Raw genomic sequence first — 20,985 nt, 5'->3', positions numbered from 1 at the left:
CATGCGCTGTACCGAGATGTCCTTTCCTCCCGTTTAAACGGTGTAATCTTTCAACTGCCGCCGCCCGCATCTTTCGCATTGGCCAATGAGAAGGCGAGTGAGGCGGGGCGGGGGTTTTTTCCCCCTTCGCCTCGGCCTGCTCCACTTTTCATTGGTTTAAAAGCTGACAGTCGCTTAGGTCGGGATTTGATTTGAAGGAAAGTAGTTACAGTATTGAGCGCGAGCAGGTACTTTGCCTTCGAGAAAAGGGGGTTTGCGCTGGAGCAGTTGAGTATTTGTTGCCATAACGAGAGTGTTTATTTAGTGTGGACACAGAAGACCACGTAGTGTGATTACTCCGCCCTCTAAAGTGCATTCGATGCTTTACTGGTGTACATAGGTTTGCGAAAGGACAACTCTTTATTCCGGATTATTTCATTCCGGAATAAAAACTATCTTTTATGTAAAACCAGACACGGTATACACACGGTGACCTGGAAAGCTATCGTAAAGCCCGGAGCAAAAAACAAGGAGGTGTCTTGTGGCACCTTAAAGACTTTACCAGATTTATTACCATAAACTTTCGTGGACTGTAGCCCACATCATCGGATGCATAAAGTGTCCATCTCGGTTACACGCTGAGGCAGCGAGCGGTTTTTGTTTTTTGTTTTGCTGCCCCAAACACTAATCAATATTTGAGTACCGGCACTTTTCTTGTTGCAATGGTGCACATGATGTTGGGGTTTGTAAACAGTGAAGAAAGAGGGAAATGAAAAGTTTTTCATTTATCTGATGAGGTGTGGACTGTAGTCCACAAAAACGCAAACCATAATAAATAGGATTGACTTTAACGTTGCTGCAAAAGACAAGTAATAATCTATAGATGATTAGTTCATCCTTCCTGGTGGGAAGAATTTCCTGTTGCGTATGCACCAAGAAACTGATGGCCCCATATGAATCACCAAACGCCTAATATTGGGTCAAGCTGCCTTTGAAGAGTCTCCCTATATGCAGTAAAAAAACATTTGCCCTTTACCATGTGAAGTAGGCTAAGGAACATTATACATTCTCTACTGCCAGAGAAAGGGAGGGACAGTATAAAATATAGTTACCTGCCTCAAGCCTTTGGCAATAAAGCTTAATACATTCATACAGGAAGGGGTGGAGATGGGAACACACCCATCATTCTCACTCAGCACATTGGATGTGCTCATCAGAAAGCATGCTTACCTGGTGCATCAAGGAAGCTTGATATTGTCTAGCAGCAAGGCTGCATCTGGAACTTGAGTACAGCTAAATATATATACAGCTAAATATATATATGCTTTGGATGCTAGTTTACATATATCAGCCATAGTTTATCTTACAAGTGTATAAACAGACCAGAGCTTGAGTTCAAATACCTGCTCAGCCATGAAACCACTGTGTGACCTTGGGCTAGTCACATTCTCTCAGTCTAACAGGGTTGTTGCAAGGATAAATTGGAAGAAAGAAAAACCATTTACACCACTTTGAGCTATTTGGATATAAATGCAATAAATAATCATGTACAGTACTAAGAGTTTTAGCAAAAATATTCTTTTTTTATAAGCAAGTGGAATAGAGCAGTCTGACTCTGTCATGCATACCTTACACAGGATTCTGCAAAACAAGCCTCTGCTTGCATCTCCACAGGTGCTGAAGGGATATTATCAGGATGCCTGTGTTTCCTCCTCCTGCTTTCCTAAACTATGTCACTGACATTTTTAATTCCTAGTGCTTAAAAAGCTGAGCTTCCATGTGTAAAGGGACTCCTCATAGGAAGATAATAATGGACTAGAATACAAAACAAAGTAATTATGGAAAATACTTTGAGGATTTTCAAATGAATGCACAGCGGTCTCCTCCTCCCTTTGCAACTCCCTCTTAGCCATGCTAATGTGAAACATTCCTAGAGATTGCCTGTCTAGATAATTTATAAAGATTTCAGGATGCAAATATTTGCTTTTGATCTTAAGAAGCAGTAACAGATGATGGCCATGATAATAGTAAATAATTAACTTGCATGGACCTTCCCATATAAATAATTAAAAGTCTCCACTGTGTAGGTGGAATAAACAGATTTAAGACATTAAAGGCTTCAGAAGAAATCCAATACCCATTCGAAATACTCCTTTATAGGTCCCAATGAAAACAAAAGTTAGTTAAGTGAGACTAGGCTCATTCTGACATTCCCACCCAGGACTGGAAAATGATGGCTTGTTACTCTATATTCCCTTTGTCATCCCACTGAACAATAGCAGGATGAAACCAGAATAATAAATAGCAAGGTGTCTTGTTGCCTTTATAAAGATACTGTGCTACTCCAGTTTGCTAGGCTCAATATAAGGTTACAGCTTATGTAATTAAATATATCCACTATGAAAAAGCATTGCTGTGTCTGAGTCTTAACTGTTTGGTAGTAGGCAACAGAAAATGTTCCAAGAATTTTGCTATTATACTGGTTGCCTAGGAAATTAGCCAGACATTTGCCTGTGATGTGTAAGTATAAGGGAGCATTGTCAATTTAACTATTAATATTTTCTGTACAAGTACATGTACTGTTTCTGTTTTATAGATGTAATGGGAAATGAGCAGGATGTGTGTATTGAAAGAGGCGGGGGGCAGGCATGAAATAAATATTTAAGGTGTAGTAATTTGAATTCTGTTTGCCTGTTTACATGCATTTGCCAGAGGGTATATAGCAAGCTGTAACTTAGACCCCAAAGCAGTTTAGACTCTAGCAAAGTTGTCCAGGATTTGACAAATGCTTGCTGTTCCGAGCTACTTTGGTAGCCAAGCAAAATGTGTTGGTTTGCATATATAGAAACTAAGAAATGTAAACTAACCCAAAGCCAGATCTCTGGGGGTGAGGAGTAAAATTATACTTCAAATGCACTTTTCATTTTAGAATATACACAGAAGTAGATCTACAGATATCCCAAGAAAAGCCATTCAGATTTACATAAAGAGTGCTCTTTTGTCCAGTTAATGTAAAATTTTGAGCTAATAAAATTTTATCTGGTGATGCAGGTTAGTCAGAGTTTTCTGTTTGAAAAAAGTGCCTGGGACAAAAAAATAATAATCCATTTTTTTCATTTCAGTGGATTTACCTCAGACAACAGTATTGTCTTGATAAAATATCACCAGATGTTCTCTCTTATTTCCCTTTTTAATGTTAACATTGAAACCTTGCTGTCTCAAATAAGGACAGGGCTTGTACATTGTTAATCCATAGCTGTATGGAAGGCAGCAACTTTTCATTCCAGTGTTGAAGTACTATTTGTTTGGTTATGCATCCATAACTCAGTGTTCATGAGCCACTGATAAATTTCAAATAGTGGAGGTGTAGTTCAGCAAAACATGCATATTTTTGAAATGTAGGGAGGTTTCTGGGACTAAATAATTACCAAGACTTCACCCCAAAAGGAGCTTATAACAAGGGCAGCCCTACATTCATGTGGATAAGGGAACTGATTTTTGCTCCACATTGCCAACACCTCGGGAATAGCAGCAGCCTTAGTTAAGCTGCAGCTAACTGGCACTATTGATTGTGGATATAATTTTCCTTCATCCTAGGTTAGATCCTTAGGCAACCCCAAAGATTTTAATTGCATTAATTATAAGGAGTACTATATGTAAAATGGACTCCAGAAAGTTTTAGAGTAGGGAAAAGGAAGACTTACAGGTTTATTGTACTGTTTTATTTAGTTCAGCTAATGTGCATGTTCTCTCAAATCTTTCAGAATTTGAAAGCTGACGTTCAGTGAAAGTCATATTGAATATGCTCAGAATATGAGCAGGTATTGTAGGTAAGAACAGTCTAACTGTTTGAAGGCTAAGCCAATAATATAGTATTTGATATGCTTTACCTTGAAGACAATACCGATGATGAGCAAGAAGATCTGCCTTATGATGGAGATCTACAAAATACATATCAACACAAGTGTGATTCACAAAGCCTAGAAAATTCCACTTGTGTAGAAGATGGATCTCAGCATCTTTTCACCTTGACACCTTCTCACATGAGCTGTCATTCAAAAGAAAAATCAGACTGCAAAGCACAACTGCCTGAAACAAAAATAAATCTGGCAACATTGCAAAGGGGAAATGACATGGAATCTCCCAAGGCAACAGAGAGGGAGTTACTTGCTTGGGATGTTAACAGTTTAGGAAGAAATCAACATCTATCCAACTCAAACATTTCAGATGTCCTTTTACGCCATTTCCCCCAAGAGGAACTATCAAATTTGTGCCAATTGATTGATTCTGAGACTCTCCCAGAGATATCATTTACTGAAAGTTTTGATGAAACTATCCTAAATAAAAATAAGATTTCAGAAAGTACAATATCTTTACCAAAGGAAGAAGGAAAAAATCTCGAATGCTGTAATTCAGAAAGAGAAGTAAAATTTGAATCAGTTGACAAAAATTGGGATTTGACTGAAGTTAAGGAGTTTGTGATGGATAAAAGTGTGAATCCCACTTGTGACAGAAAAGATTGTAAAGACGATAATCTTCAACTTGTAATTGAGAAAGAACATGCTATTAATGAAGACTTCCATTATTTCTCAACCCCTAAAGATGTGTACCAAGAGCACAAATATTTTCTGGCAACAACTTCGCATAATCTCAAAAATGGTCAACGTCAGGTTCATTATCAGCTTCCTGATTTTTCTAAGGTTGCTCCAAAGGTCAAAATACCTAAAGGAAAAAATAGCAACTCATGCCCTATACCTAAAAAGACCACACACACCCCAAATTTGCTTGGTAAATCAGATGTTGTGAAAGATGTTTTAGAAGCAATGAATTCTTTGGACTCTGTTGCAACCAAGAATGAAGAAAAGGGAATTAGCACACCTGAACTAGACCAACAACTAGAGGTAGATAAAAGGTGATATTGCACATAATTGGAATTGCCATTGATAGCCATGCACAATCTTGGGTGTACTGTATTTATTACACCTGTAACAACTCAGCCAGCCACAGATTTCTGTGTGTCTCTAGACACTGGTTTGTGCAACACACTAAACTTTGACTTAGTGGGTCCATGCAAATGGATGAATTCTTAGAAAGAACTTAGCAGCTCCTTTGCTGGCGTTTTGCTGCCACACTGATTTCTTAGCATTTCATCCAAACTAGGACTCACTCTCGCCTCACTAACCATGAGCTTACAGCAAACTAGTCCATAAGCTGAATGCCTACCTTTTATTTTTTTGTTAAATGTAAAACCAAAAACCAGGGAGACTCCTCTAATCTGTGGAGGCAACCCTAAGCATGCTTATTCTAATGAGTAAACCCTATGAGCATAGTGAGAGTTAAAGGTAAAGGAATAAATATTAGCTGGAGTGCAAAGTGAAGAGTGCAGTCCAATACCTTACATTTGTGCTGAAGAATTTACATGTGGGGTGGGATTGAAAGGAGACCTACTGCAAATAGGAAGCACTTCTACCCATAAAAGGGTCATTCCATGATTTCTGCTGGTTTCCCACTCAATGTGCCATGCCCCGTACAGTTCCAGAGGTTCCCTGACCAGCTTTTTGGAATTTCAGGGGACTATATTGGAAAGGAGGGATGCGGGTGGCACTGTGGGTTAAACCACAGAGCCTAGGACTTGCTGATCAGAAGGCTGGCAGTTCAAATCCCCGCGACGGGGTGAGCACCCGTTGCTCGGTCCCTGCTCCTGCCAACCTAGCAGTTCGAAAGCACGTCAAAGTGCAAGTAGATAAATAGGTACCGCTTCGGCGGGAAGGTAAACAGCGTTTCCGTGCGCTGCTCTGGTTCGCCAGAAGTGGCTTAGTCATGCTGGCCACATGGCCTGGAAGCTGTACGCTGGCTCCCTCGGCCAGTAAAGCGAGATGAGTGCTGCAACCCCAGAGTCTGCCACAACTGGACCTAATGGTAAGGGGTCCCTTTACCCTTTACCTTTATATTGGAAAGGATGATAATGGCAGTTGTTAAGATCCAAGCCATTATCTCCAGTCTAACCGTCCTGCAGTATGCACTGATTGGGAAACCTCTAACAACCTGAGCTTTCCAAGGGTAATATATCCAGAAAAACATTTGTTATCTTTTTAGATGGTGGTATACACATTATCTACTCCTATGTAAGAAAAACCTATTGAAACTTGATTATATCTATTTCTTGCATAGTATTGTATATCATTTTGATTATGTATACTGCCTTGTTAATATTGGCACTGAAGAAATTATAGCAATAAGATATTTCCTCTTCATTAGCATAAGCCCCTTTCATGTAACCATCTGTATGTGATCTTTTATATGTATATATTTTAATTCTACTCCTGTTGTTAAATTATTGATTTTTATATGTTTTTAGTAGTTTCTATTTTAGTTGTAATCTGCCTATATACTCTCATTATGGGAAAAGGTGATCTATTATTATTATTATTATTATTATTATTATTATTATTAATGAGCCCAAGCACCAGCTTGGTTCCCAGACTGCATTTTCTACCCTAACCTTATCCTTTGCTCATAGCACTGCTTCCTAGCCCAAAATCTATATTTTCCCTCTTTCAGATGCATTATCACCACTAGCCACTTTTTCCAGAGTTCCCATTATATCCAGCAATCATCTCCCAGTGTAATAGCATCCAGTATCTCCTGAGCCTAGCTTCTCTATTAGGATTTTCCTGGCCAATTTTTTGTTTTCTTTACAGCGCTTGCTCTATTTGAATATAGATTTTTCCTAAGCAGCTAGAACATTAATGAATGACCTTGGCTATGGGGAAAGTATTGCTCACAGTCAATTGCTATTTTTGCTTTCCATATACAATATACGTTTATTGTTTTCTCTTTTTTATATCTGTTGAAATAATAGCTACTGACAAAACAAGCTGAAGCTCAGAATCATATTGATCATCTAAGATTTAATACAAAGGTAAGTCTCCTATAACATGAAGTCAGTTTTTCTTAATATCTTTTCTTGCTACAAAATATTAATATTTTTTTCTGAATACAAATGTTTTGTTTATGCAGCTTTAGTATGCTGTGCATTGTATAATACAAGCACATTCTGTATTCTTTTCAGTGTCTGTTTAAAACATGTGCAAGGCTGCCCAGACATGTAGAAATTACATGTGTTTTATCTCTTTTTAGCTACTATTGATTTAAATCTTTTTATATATTACAGTACTCGCTTTTTATACATAATTTTAATGTTTTATTTTATATTTTATAAACCACTTAGAGGTTTTCTTGTAGCCAAACAGAATGCAGTTCTTGATAAATAAATATGCCTACTTTCATACTGTGGTTTATTTATCTCTCTGCTTCAGTATTTTATAGAATATAGTGTGCTCACTCTTCCTAGAGCAGATGCACTGGAACAAGCTAATTTTCCTTGGGTATAGCTGGTATAAAAAGTAACCCTAGTCCATGTCTATGTATGAACAACCCTAACGACGACTCCTCCTTTCCACCACCCAACTTCAATGACCTAAGATGTCTAATCAATTTGCTATGTATTTTACCTTGTTTGTGTAAACCCTGAAAGTTCCATTGAAGAGTGGTATATACATCTTTTAAATAAATTAAAATATACTGGTGTTTGGATATCGCTTGCCTAATTTTACCAATTTATTATTTGTGCCTGTGGATGCTTGGGGTGAGGGTGGGGTATCATAAAGAGAAAGGCAAGTGAATGTTTTTATTGTGGGTGCTGATTTTGTACTTCACAATGAGTTTTTGTATATTTTAACAGATACCTCCTTGCTCAAATCAAAATAGACCAAATCCTGGCATTAAATCAGAAAGTCCTGGAATAACTACAGAGATGTCTACAGTTCTACCTATAACAGTCCCTGTGAAGCCCATGGTTGATTTCTCCCAGTCACCTTTCTCAGGTAGTTCAAATGGACTATTCAAATACTTAGAATACAATTATTATTTTACTTGTATAGCCCTCCAGAAGTTGTTTAACTACAACTCCCTGACCATTGGACTAAGCTGACGGGAACTGGAGCGCATCTGCAGGGCCACAGCTTAAGCCACCGCTGTTCTGCCTGCTGCTGTACACTATATGAAGGAAATAGCATACAGATCACATTAGCATTTTTGTCATATTGTTCTGTAGAACTGCAGTCGCAAAGAATGATCTCACCATTACCCTCAGCTGATGCAGCAAGACAATCCTCTGGGAATCAACCTCTGTTGCAAAACGTTACAGAAGAAGAAAAGCTTTTTCAGATGTTAAAGGAACAGTCAAAAGAGCTAAAATCAAAAGTAATACAAATAGTTCTTCTTTAAATACAATATATATTTGAAACAAACACCTTGTTTTTCTTAATACTCCATCTGAAAGCTTAACTGAAATGCATCCCTTTTTCTTAAAGGTGGAAGCATTTTCTAACTGTCTTACACAGGATGTATTCCCAGTGGAAGAACGCCATCAGGTGAATACCTTTTTTTGTGTTTGAAAACAAAATTGTTACATTTTAAAACTCTGGTTTTGAAAAACTATATGTAAAAATAAAATGTATAAAATCTAGAATAGCAGCACTATTCTCTACATCTTATACTCAGAATGAAGTATAAAAATTGCTGCTTAAATCAGTTAAAATTAGTTTCCATTGAAATAAGTGAGACAGGTGAGTCACGACTTACATCTCATAGATTTAAATGGGAACTAAGTTCACTTACCTTAATCTGCTTAATAATAAATCATTTTCGTCATCTCAGAATCATGTGAAGTTGTAATATACTCTCTCTACAAGTTTGTACAGGAGAGGTGGTTAACCTATGGCCCTCCAGATATTGTTGGTTTATAGCTTCCATCATCCCTGACCATTGGTCTTGCTGAGAGATGAATTCCAACATATGAAAGGGCACTGATTAGCCACCCCTGCTGTTTAGGACTGCAGTCTTAATGGAGCAGTTTTATGACCACAGGCCTTGCTATAAAAGCAATTATAATTTGAATAAATTCCTTCAATTACCTTAATTCCTAAATTACCTTCAGAATTAACTGGGAAATTTTCCTGAAGGGGAGTGAAGGCATTTGTTTAAGTATACCCTGCAGGCCACAGATGTAAAGCACCCTTAGATTAAGATTAATCAAATTTCTTAGTTGCCTACTGCAAAATAAATCTCTGGGTGGCTTAAAATAAATTTACAAAAACTATTTCAACATAATAAGTAATGATACTTACATAGATTGTATACCCCAAAGCGGCACCTTATTCACTTCTGCAGAGTAGGCAGCTACATATGCATATTTCTTCGTGTGTACTCTTCCACTGAAGTATGCCAGAATGCCACCTGCACAGACATATAGAGTTCTTGGTAGAGCAGTATTGTTCGAGTGCAACATTTTGACAAAACAGGCATTCAGTTAAATATAAAAAACGTATTAAAAGAATGGTGTAAGCTACTTTAGCTATTCATGTTATGTTTATCTTGTTATGTTTGAAGGCATGTTTAAGGACAGCACAGAATATTTCAATTACTAATCTATAGAAAAACTGTCAAATAACACCAAGGTTACAAATTTTGTTTGTGAAGTTTTTAAGGCTTTTAAAGGAGCAACTAGACAAGCTGGAATGGAATTATTTAGCCATGAAGGAGAAACATTGTACATTTCGGCACCAACATCCCATGTACCCATCAATGAGCGTCAGAAAGTTTGATCCTAACAGGTCAAGTATTTTTTAAAAAACAGTAATACACTAATAATGTAACCATTTTTTAAAAACCTTACATTGACAAACTTGCTTATGTTAAAAAATTATTGGGACGCACATCAAAAATTACTTTACTTTTGGTCACCCACTCCCTTTCCTGTCAGTTCACCCTTAAAAATGCCTGCCACAATTGTTACAACAAATGTGGGTTTTGGAACAGGACTTAAGGAAGCTATCTTATACTGAGTCAGACCATTGGTCCATCTCTAACTCAATATTATCTACATTGAATAGCAGCAGCTTTCCAGGGCTTCACATGGGAGATCCTGGGGATTGAACTTTTGCATGCAAAGCCTGTATTCTGCCACTGAACCATGGCCCTCCTTGCATGGCTCCCCCCATTGTTTGTCCTCCATGTATATGAAAATATGAAACAGCAATTCCAGACATACAAACTGGCATTGGATTACTCTATGAGGTGGTAGGGCGTAAGGCAACATCCATTAACTTACTATTGATACCGCTAGGGTTTTCTGAGTAAGGCAAGCTGGGAGTAAAACGAACAAGTGATCCATCCAGATGGGACAAGGAATTTGCAGGAATGTCTGTGCAGGATCCTGTACATGGAAATACGACATTATTCAGAGGAGTGAAGGCTAGTTGTGCTCCTTCCCATTCACCTCTCAATATGTAACCATGTCTGATGTGTGTCACTACATGCAGCTTCCCTGCACATGACATTATTAATAGCAAGAGCCCTTTTCTATCTGCATCCAACCTTAAGATGTGGAAGAATTCTTTATCTCTGGTAGTCCTCCTGCATTGCAGTTTTGCTTTGGGGTGTGTCATGTGGCTAGCAGCACTCACATTTTTCATGATTGCAATCCTTATTTTGAAGTTCAAACTTCACCGTACTAAGTGCATGTTAAACACTGTGGGTTGCATCCTGTGCTGTGCCACTGGGATTCTGCTGGTACAATGGGACTTCCCCAACCCTCCTGAGCCGATTGTGAGGGCATGCAGGAGGCTGGAAGGGTCAGGAGAGGAAGAGAAAGTTCTGCAACATGCCCAGAAATCCATTGTGCCAGTGGAGCTGCAGTGTCGGATAAGGCCTTTTAAATACTGTGATTTTTGACATTTCATTTCCTTACCTAGCCCATTGTATTTCTAGTACTATAATGATAAGAACAAGAAGCATGTATCAATATTATAATGTAACTTTGTTTCATATATTATTTGGATTTAGAAAAGTAGAGGGGGAAATATTTAAGCTTGGGATGCTGCTTGAAGATATCAAAGAGAAAATCGATAAGACTGCCTGCAGCCCACGTTCCTCTACTTTTGTAACATCACCATCATACACACCCTGTGAATCTGCTTCTCCCTATTCAAGTCGTTCTGAGGTAAACCATTAAGTCCCAATAAAGAACAAAGCATAGTTTTATATCACATTATCTTTACTGAGATTGCATGATTGAATTAATGTAATAGTAGAGTGGCAATACATGCACTCAAAATGTAGCAATGCTGTCATAGTGCCACACCCCTCTAATACACCAGTCCCATTTCACTGGATTTTCAGGTTTTGAAAGTTTTCAGGTTTTTAGACCTTCTGAGTTTTTGTCTCCTCCACAGGATCATGCAATTTAGCTTTAAGCTAACAGCAGGCCTTTGGACCTCTTCCAGATATGTATATATAAAAATGTGCTCCTTGGGATGACTGTTGCTAAATTGTATTGAAATATTATTTTCCTGGTTTAGCTGTTTTGTATCAACTTACAATGGCTTCCTGGGGTATGCTTAAACGTATCAGACATCATTTCTAGCTATGAGCCTGTGTGTTAATACATTACTGTAGTTCCACAAGACTCTTCAGTCTAGAGGCGGTAGCTAATTAATTAATCCTGGTTTTTAGATGTTTTGTACACATTTAAACTTAACATGTGGATTCCTTCTATTTCATTAGGGAAGAAATTACTTCAAAACTATGAACTTCTCAGAGTAATAGAATTGTGGAGTTGGAAGAGACCCCAAGGTTCATCTAATCCAACCCTCTGCAATATAGGAATCTCAACTAAAGCATACATGACAGCTGGCCATCCAACCTTGGCTTAGAAACCTCCAAGGACAGAGAGGCCACCACCTCCTGAGGGAGTCTGTTCCCATTGTCTAACAGCTCTGTCAAAAAGCGCTTCCTGATGTTTAGTCAGAATCTACTTTCTTGTAACTTGAAGCTATTGGTTCGGATCCTAGCCTCTGCAGCCAGAAATCAAGTTTGTTTCATCTTCTATGTGACAGTCCTTTAGATATTTGAAGATGGCTCTCATGTCTGCTCGCAGTCTGTTTTCCAGGCTAAACTTACCCAACTCCCCCATAAGGCTTGGTTTCCAAACTGTTTAACATCTTGGTTGCCCTCTTCTGCACACATTCCAGCTTGTCAATATCCAGAACTGGACACAGTATTCCAGGAGTGGTCTGGCCAAGGCAGACTAGAGCAGGACTATGACTTACCTTGATCAGGACAGTATTCTTCTGTTGATGCAGCCTAGAATAGCATTAGCTTTTTTTGCTGTTGCCTTACACAGTTGACTTGTGTTAAGCTTGTGGTCTACTAAGACCCCTAGGTCCTTTTCACATGTACTACTGGCAATCTAGGTGTCCTCCATCTTATATTTGTACAGTTGGTTCTTCCTATCTAAGTGAAGAACCTTACATTTGTATCTATTGAAATTCATTATGTTAGTTTGGGCCCAGTTCTTCACCCTGTTAAGGTCATCTTGAATCTCCTTAATTAACAGGAGTGAAAATTACAATATTTATTAAGTTATTCAGATCTTTTGGTTGGCATGCAAAGTGGGTTTTGCAGATGAAAATGTACATATATATATACATATGTGTGTGTGTGTCTGTGTATACACACACACACACACACATATATATATATATATATATATGCAGGTTTTGGTGTCCTCGGGTGTCTTCCCGTGTAAAAGTTGGGGTGTCTAGGCGACGTTTCGACGAGGTCTCACTCGTCATCTTCAGGCTGGTGCTTTCGGCTTCTTGTTACTGGAACAGAGCGGGATCTCAATGTTTGAGTTCCTATAAATACTGTAGAGGGGGTGTGGTGTCTAGCCTCCAATGTTCTGGGAGGCTAGACACCACACCCCCTCTACAGTATTTATAGGAACTCAAACATTGAGATCCCGCTCTGTTCCAGTAACAAGAAGCCGAAAGCACCAGCCTGAAGATGACGAGTGAGACCTCGTCGAAACGTCGCCTAGACACCCCAACTTTTACACGGGAAGACACCCGAGGACACCAAAACCTGCATTCCTGTACCCGTGAAAATCTACGAAAGCATATATATATATATATATATATATATATATATATATATATATATATACATATGCAGAACTCTCCAACATTGTGAAATTGCTGTGAATGTAGCAAGTTCTTCAGTAGGTCATAATATCCATTTCCCCATGTGGTTCTTTCATAGAGTCCAGTGATTTCAAACATTAGTGAGTCCCCACAAAAGACTGCTTCTAGCGTGAATATTGCTAAGAATAAAAAGTATGGAGACAATCGAAGTCAGCCTATGGAGATGATTCCACAGAGAATATATCAGCAATCTAACAAAGGTAGCCAACATCATCCCTTTCATCAGAAGTAAGTGTTATCCATAGAAGTTGACTATTAAATTGGTCATAATGTGTTAACTACAGTATTTGCTCAGTTCAGCAGATCTCCAAATCATGGCCTAGAAGGCACAAAACATCAAATTCTTTCATGCTCTTTCTCATGAATTTGTATGCTATGGTTAGTGCTTGCTCTCGCCAACCCATGTTTGGAAAGTGGTTTTACAGTTCTGGTTTGGAAGACAAGCGCTATCCATAGCTTGGCAACTCAGATCTCACAGCAAAATATAGTGAGCATTAAACTATAAACTGGAAGTAAAGGTGTGTGCATGAGCCCATGATTTTGGCCATTGGTATCTGACAGGCCAAATATAAATGTTTTGACTAAGGTCCAAAGAACTACCTTAGGTATGGCCAAGTGTTTACATATATGCAAACATTCTATTTGACTATTCTACCTATATTCTCAAACAGATCCTATAATTTTAACATGTTCCTCCACTAATGGTATCGCTACCAAAGTGGGAAACTTCTGTGCATCAGCATGTATTAGTAGAAACTAGATGATTAAAGCACCTTACCAGCCACACTAGTACTCAACAATTCATTCTAGTATGACTGAATGTGCGACAACACACACACACACACACACACACACACACAACCTATGAAAATAGTCTTTTGCTGGCCTGTAAACTGTAAAATTCTATTTGTTTGATTGTAATTTAGTGGCTGATCTGTGATTGGAATAATAATAAAGACTGAAATATATATGCAATGTAAAACAATCAGCTCCATGCCATATCATAAGTTGTTTTGTATGAAACTCACCTTTTTTTCTAAGTGGTTTACTATGCAGCATTGAGGGCTCTTTTTCAGAAACATACATGTAAACGTGCCTAGGATTAGTGTTAAAAGGCTCGTTATAAAGCAACATTCATTGAAACGGCTGCATATTGAAAAAAGCCTTAGAAATGTGAAATACGGACTTGAAGACGAATAGGGCAACACACAGGATAGTATCCAATTATGTCTGTTTGCTTGTGCAGTCAGACTTTTGGATTCTCTTCTTCTTCCTCCAGTTCCAACTCACATCCCCTCTGGAGCATATTTTGAAAACTTGTTTGCATGGGGGATGTCTGTAGAAGAAGACTTGCACAAACAGATACCCACTCACTATGTTGGATCTCACCCACAGAATGTAACTTTATTCTTCCCATTTGCACCAATTCATTCTGTGCCTCCCTCAGATCTGCAAACAGTTGTTTAGTGAATTTATAACCTGTTTTTAAATGTTTCTTAAAATATCAAAATTACAAGGAGTTATTATTAAAGACACATTTAATAAAACAGAATTTTGCTTTCCCCTTAGCCAGCTAGAGCTGCAAACTAAACATTCTTGTGAAGATATAGTGAATCCTCTGGAAAAATCAGGACTCCCAGCAAATAAGCAAGCTACTCATGTAAGTCAATTTGATTCTTAATTTATTGTTTTATCAGCTTGATAAAACTAAGATGGTTCTAATTAATTACTGTTGACTAGGCTAACACCATAAGACTATTCAATTGCTGTCATTCAAATAAATGTACGAGGAACAATGTGCATTAATGCAGCAGGTGTTGACAATGTAAGTAATAAGAGTCCTTTGTTAATGTACTTTGTTTTGTAATATAGCAGCACTGCTCCTTTTCACCCATTAAAAAGGCTGGAGGGCTACAATCCCACAAACCACTTATAGGCAGAGGAAATCAAAATGATTACAGTGATCAAGAAAACACAGATGGGTAAGTTTTAATCTCAGAGGTTCCAAAATATACTCTCTCAACTATTCCAACTATAACACATTTGCACTGTATGATTAGCAACAAGGCCAGCTTCAGGTTGTGTGCCCTTGGACCACTGAGTGTCAGTTGACTCCTTTGGCACCACCAATTTTGCACCACCCCTTCTTATTCTAACCACTCTCCTTCCCTCTTTGTCACTTCTCACTCATAACCAAAACAAGTCTTATTCAACACAATCTCCTATTTTCAAATAAAAATATACATTTTTTCACATCACTAATTGCCTGTTTTTGTGCAGGGGTAGACTTTATAGTCCATCTGTCTAATTAAAGCTGTAAAAATTAAAGGCTCTATTGAAAGATGCCAGCATTTGTGCTACTGTCACAATCTCAGCCACCATCAAATTAAAACCTCTCAGTTCCCAATAGTTGCTAGCAACCAATGCCAATGATCTGAATAATGTTGACTGCAGTTATTCCCCACATAGAGCAATTCAATTTTAATTTGTAACAGACATGGCAAAGTTTGCAGAACTTAGTGTTTATCTATGGTCCTTCCTGAAGCACCTGATCTGCAATGTCATGCTGGTGGAAACAATAATTTGCAAGTAACAGCTAATCATCACATCACAAATTACTTGTAGGATTTTGCAAACATGTATACAGATATTAACATTTACAGATCAGCACATCTAAAACACACAACATAGCAAATCCAGGCTTGGTGTTACAGAAATACACTTTGGCTCAAAGAAGCCAAACAAATGTTTTCTCAGACTCCGACCAGATACCATAATAAAAAAGGACATAAGAAAAAGAAACTTCAAAAAGAAAACGCACATCAGCTGCAATTTCCCTAAACAAAATGGAGCACCATCCCTACTAGGAAAGACTAAAATGTTTAGAGCTTTTTAGTTTAGTAGAAGAGAAAACTAAGGGAAGATGTGGTAGAGAATTATTAAATTATGGGTTTTAAAACTATACATGATCCAGGTTTCTACTGTTGCATTGCTTATGTGCAGTTTCACGTTTCTTTAAAGCTTTGATAACTGGGAATGATTACCGGTAATAGTGTTTTGAGGAGCATCTGGAATTGGCGCCTCAATAACATGTTTTTGTGAGGGGGTCTTTTGACGCAACAGTGCTGGCTTGCAAAAGGGCTCATGCTTCTGGGCTCATGCTTAAAATGTGATTACAGAATTATGGAAGCAAGGGTGACATTGTTATGTCCTTTATATTGTGCTGATCCTTTCTCTGACATGCATTGTGCTCATATTTTATTTTTTACCCCATAAGTAATTTAAGCTATTGGGAAATGAGATCTCCACCCCCAGCCAATCAATATCATACCAGCAATCAAGAATCCAACGAGACTATATTGAAAGAACGAGGTACAGAAAGATAAATCAGCAGAAGTATATAAGTTTTTAAAAACCAGCAAAATAATTCTAATAGATATCACCCACTAATCCATTTTTTCTGATATACATTTTTTTATAGGAAGCTTAACTTATCCTTCAGATCACAGGTTTCTTGATGAGTTGAGGAATCCTGCAAAGGATCATATTATTATACATCCTAGACTGAAAATACAGTTATCAAGGAGACAGGTTTGTCCCTGTTCTTCCAGCAGGTTAGTATGTACACTGCTAACCTAAACTCTACACAAACCAAATGTGCACTCTCACCATGTTGAGGCACAAATCCCTGATATTTCTCATAGGGTGCAATCCTAAACCCATTTACATGGGACTAAGTCCCATTGAATTCAGTAGGATTTAATTTTGAGTAGAAGACTGCAATGTTAAGAACCTCTGTGCTGATTGTTAACGTACAATTAAGCCTCTCTCCTGTGTTATCTGTTTCCAACATAGAAATAAAAAAATGGAACACAGGAAAATAAAAGAAAAGCCAGACTGTGAAAGGCACTCTATCTTCTTAGAAGGAAAAGCGATGGATTTAGATTTATCAGGTACTTAAGTTTTGGTAATATTAACAAAAGGCCTCACATTATTTGGAATTTAAGTGTGAACTACTAAGCATCTCTAGTAAACATTACAATAATCTGATGTCAGTTAAAGTCAATGGGTGTGATTGAATATAGCAAGACTGGGCTTCTGCTTCCTTGTCGCAGCTCCCCCCCCCCCCAAAAAAAAATCTGATCTGGAGGGCTAGATCCTCAGAAGCAGATTTTGGGGAGATACAATGGTGCTAGAACAGGGAAAAGAAAACTGCAAGTTCTGTAGTTTCCAGCAAAAAACAGCTGCTATAGGCAGCAAAAAAAGATGCACTAGTGCCCCCGTATCAATGAGTACTGTCACACAAAAAAGATCAGCAAACGTGTGTGTGTACATATGCATACAGTGGTACCTTGGGTTAAAGACGCTACAGGTTACAGATGCTTCGGCTCACAAACTCCGCTAGCCAGGAAGTGGTTGCTCCAGGTTAAGAACTTTTCCCCAGGATAAGAATGGAAATCGCGCACCAGCGGTGCAGCAGCAACAGGAGGCCCCATTAGCAAAAGCACGCTTCAGGTTAAGAACTGTTTCAGGTTAAGAACGAACCTCTGGAACAAATTAAGTTCTTAACCTGAGGTACCACTGTACATATTAAAGTATATGTATTTACCGTATAAACAAAAAAATTATCAGGGCAATGCACCTGTGCACTCCCATGGTCCCAATCAAAAGCAACCATCTCATTCAGGCAAAAGAAACCACATGTTCAGCTAGATGCATCTTAAACTTCAACAGTGAGCTTCCTTGGTTGGCCAACTGGAAGTATAGCACTAAAAGGTTATGGGATTCTTAGTAACATAAGGCTCAATTAATGCTTCGGCTGGTTCTGATGACTGACTAGTACGGACTGCTATTACTCCAGCGTTAGAAGACCTTGACTGACTTCCCCCTCCTAGCTCAGTTAGAACCCTAAATGGTGAAGGGCCATGGTATCTAAAGGGTCACCTTTTTTCATTCAAATCCAGACATCAATACCTTTATCAGAGGCGAATCTGCATGTGTACCGCCCTTCTGAAGTTAGGCAGGTGGCAACCAAAAAGCCTTTTCTACAGTAGGACCATCTTATGGGATTCTCCCCATAGAAACGGAATGCTTTTGCCTGGCTCCTAAAGATACATAATGAAGGCACCAGACAAGTCTCCCTGGGGAGAGCATTCCACAGATAAGGCCCGTGGAGGAGGCTCATAAAGAAGGGCCTCAGATGATTGCAGGGTCTGGGTCAGTTCATATGGGGAGAGGTAGTCTTTGAGGTATTTGTGCACATTTATGATCCTCTAAATTGTTTTTGCTGCTGCTTTAAATCTGTTGTTGCTGCTGTTAAATCTCCATGCTTTTACTGTTGGTTTGACACCATTTTTTATTGTGCCTTGTAAGCTTCCTTGGGACTGTTTGTGGATGAAAGGGAAGGTGCGAATTCCATGAATATACAGTAATTTTATACATACGTTAGTGTTTCAGTTGTTCCAAGAGACTTAACTGACATGGCAGCAGTCATCACAGATTTTAACGAAGTCAAGCAAGCCTTACATTTCTAAGGCCAATACTTTACATATGTATTAACATGTTTGTTTAACTTGGGGTGCGGTGTTAGGTAGTGACACTGAAGACACTTCGTTCTCACACCTACTAGACAGTTCAAGCAGTGAAGTATGTCTGGAAAAGAGTATTAAAAGTCATGGATCATGGACAATGGGTCTACAAGAACAAAATGAAGGTAGAATAATTTTTGTAAGGTATTCTTTTGTATAGTATATGGATAATTCTGGATATAATTAACACACAATTTTGATCTTTATACGAATTTAGCTGAAGACACCAAAGTTCATACTTCTGTGCCCATTCTGCTTGTTGAATCAAGAACAGCAAGCCTAAATCAGCTGTACAATCAAATTAATCTGCATGAGAATGCAGATTACACACAATTCAAAAATATACAAATCACGATTTTTGCATAACTACATCACAGTCTGAATCACTCAAAATCTGCAGTTTTCCTCTGGAAGAGAAAATACCAATTTTTGGTAGTTTCCACAAAAGTCTTCAGAACACTTAAGCTATGTACAAAAACGCAGATTGACTATGGGCTAAGTTGCTGTTTTACTTTCTTTTGACTTCTTTTTATTTCAATAGACTTCTCTCAAAGAGATTGGAAAGCAGTCAAAGAAAGAGTTATAGTAAGGAAAGTGATGAGTGTAAGAGTGGTAAATCTTGATTTACCGTACAGTTAATGATTAAGCATAAGCTAATACCAAAAACATTTCTTTCTTGAAAGGGAAAAACACAATACACATAATCTCAGATAGTTTTTTAAACAAAAGAACAAGCTGAGCCCCTTCACATCCTGCTTTTTGCATATAGAAAATGGCCTTAGAAGCTTGTCACACCCTGTGTGACTCCTTTTCTAAGGTGTTAATTAAAAATAAAAGAGCAGTTATACTTGTGGTTGAAACATTTAATCATCAATGCTTAATAGTAGGCTGGAGCAGGGACCAGGTAATGTAGTGAACGTGTTTAATTGCATTTCTTAAAAATATTTTTTTAAATTTTTTTTTAGCTAGTTCGCAGAAGCAAAGCATCAACCTTCAAAGGATATATACAAAGAAACAACCAGAAGAGTTTATAGAAAGGCTATGTGACAGGTAACATGCATCATCAGTTTTAAAAGCAAGTTACTTATAACCCTAGCTTATAACTGTAATTTTCATGGGCAAGTTTGTTTTATTTGCAGCAATGCATGCCAATACTTTTAAGATCACAACAAAAAATGTAATTTTTGAATTCAGCCTTTTGTGGTGCCCTTGTGGGCTTAGTAGTAATATAATTAATTTAGAACTAGCAAGCAGACACTAGCTGTTAAGCATAGAATGTATTTTTGTGTATCAATATGATATGCCTGTGATTTCTTGTTACGCTCTAGACAAAATCTACATATTCCCCAAACTCGCTACTCAAGGATGCATGATACTATTATCCTTTCACCACAATACCTCACTAGTAGGAATATTTATGGAAGGCCAGTATGCGGTCTGAGAAACAGGCACATCAAGGAGACACATTCAAAGGTATGTGGGGAGCCTTGTATCTACAGAAAAGGAAATGGAGAAATCTTTGAACATTTTCCTTACAATGAAACAAGTGAACTCCCCCCCCCCCCAGTCCAATCAGTGATGTTAATTACAACAGGGTTTTTTTCCCCCCTTAACAGATATTAAGTTCCACTTTGGATGATGTTATACAGACTGCAAACAATTTGAAGAAAACTACAGAACACATGGTGCAAGTTGTTTCAGAAGATTTAGCCAAGGCCAAAATTCAGACACTTTCCAGTCTTGCAGCTAGCCAATACTAAATCTGAATGTGTTTTGAAAACTGACAGAACTATATTTGAAAGAGAGACGATTGGAATGTGTAAAGAATGAAAATGCACCATTTCTCTCCTTATTCTTCATCTTAAATAACCTAAAATCTGTTGCATAAAAAATAACAGAAATTATAAAGTTGTGAGTTAATAATAAATAAGTTTTACAAAATCGTGCATTGTATACGTATGTTTAGCTCAGTTTGGAACTTACAATATTTCCCACTTAGTGTTGGTACAGAAGAATAATCTGTTTGACTAGTCCAGTCATTTAATCTCAGACACAAACTCAGATAATTTAGTAGGCGGCACAATTATTTTTATATCAGTATGGCTTAAAAAATTCTAATTTATGGCCCAGCAACAGCCCATTTATGTCACTCCCTCCCCCAATTAGAGAAGTAAGAAGGGAAATATGGGGAATATATGTGGGATTGACCAATGATCAGTTCATTTTGCAAGCTGATGAAAGAAGCAAGTCAGTCATCTGCCCTGTACTGCATTCTTTTTCAGAGTCCTGACAAAAATTACCAAAACAAGTAA

The 20,985-nt window shown here is 38.0% G+C and overlaps 1 protein-coding gene across 10 annotated transcripts; it reads left to right on the top strand.

Moving 5' to 3' along the window:
* Positions 1–5: 5 nt before the first annotated feature.
* On the top strand, positions 6–20,614 carry AKNAD1 (AKNA domain containing 1). 10 transcript variants are annotated; one of them, XR_014566007.1, is made up of 19 exons: positions 6–266; positions 3,744–4,880; positions 6,842–6,901; positions 7,724–7,865; positions 8,096–8,244; positions 8,355–8,414; positions 9,523–9,656; positions 10,888–11,044; positions 13,144–13,313; positions 14,655–14,745; positions 14,958–15,067; positions 16,363–16,457; positions 16,567–16,699; positions 16,941–17,038; positions 18,676–18,798; positions 19,215–19,258; positions 19,639–19,723; positions 20,002–20,146; positions 20,290–20,614. XR_014566007.1 is itself a non-coding variant. In XM_083745839.1 (18 exons), exons 2-18 carry the CDS (start codon positions 3,861–3,863, stop codon positions 20,431–20,433), a joined length of 2,916 nt encoding a protein of 971 aa, XP_083601965.1. In that variant the 5' UTR covers positions 6–266; positions 3,744–3,860; the 3' UTR covers positions 20,434–20,614. The 10 variants fall into 10 exon arrangements, 4 of the variants coding, with proteins under 4 accessions (XP_083601965.1, XP_083601966.1, XP_083601968.1 ...); XR_014566008.1 differs by having other exon boundaries at positions 19,215–19,276; positions 19,643–19,723; XR_014566009.1 differs by having other exon boundaries at positions 19,215–19,276.
* Positions 20,615–20,985: the final 371 nt, after the last annotated feature.

This window comes from Podarcis gaigeae, assembly GCF_964106915.1.
Source record: "Podarcis gaigeae genome assembly, chromosome: 6".
NCBI classification, from domain to species: Eukaryota; Metazoa; Chordata; class Lepidosauria; order Squamata; family Lacertidae; genus Podarcis; species Podarcis gaigeae.
This window is presented reverse-complemented; position numbering and strand designations above follow the sequence as displayed.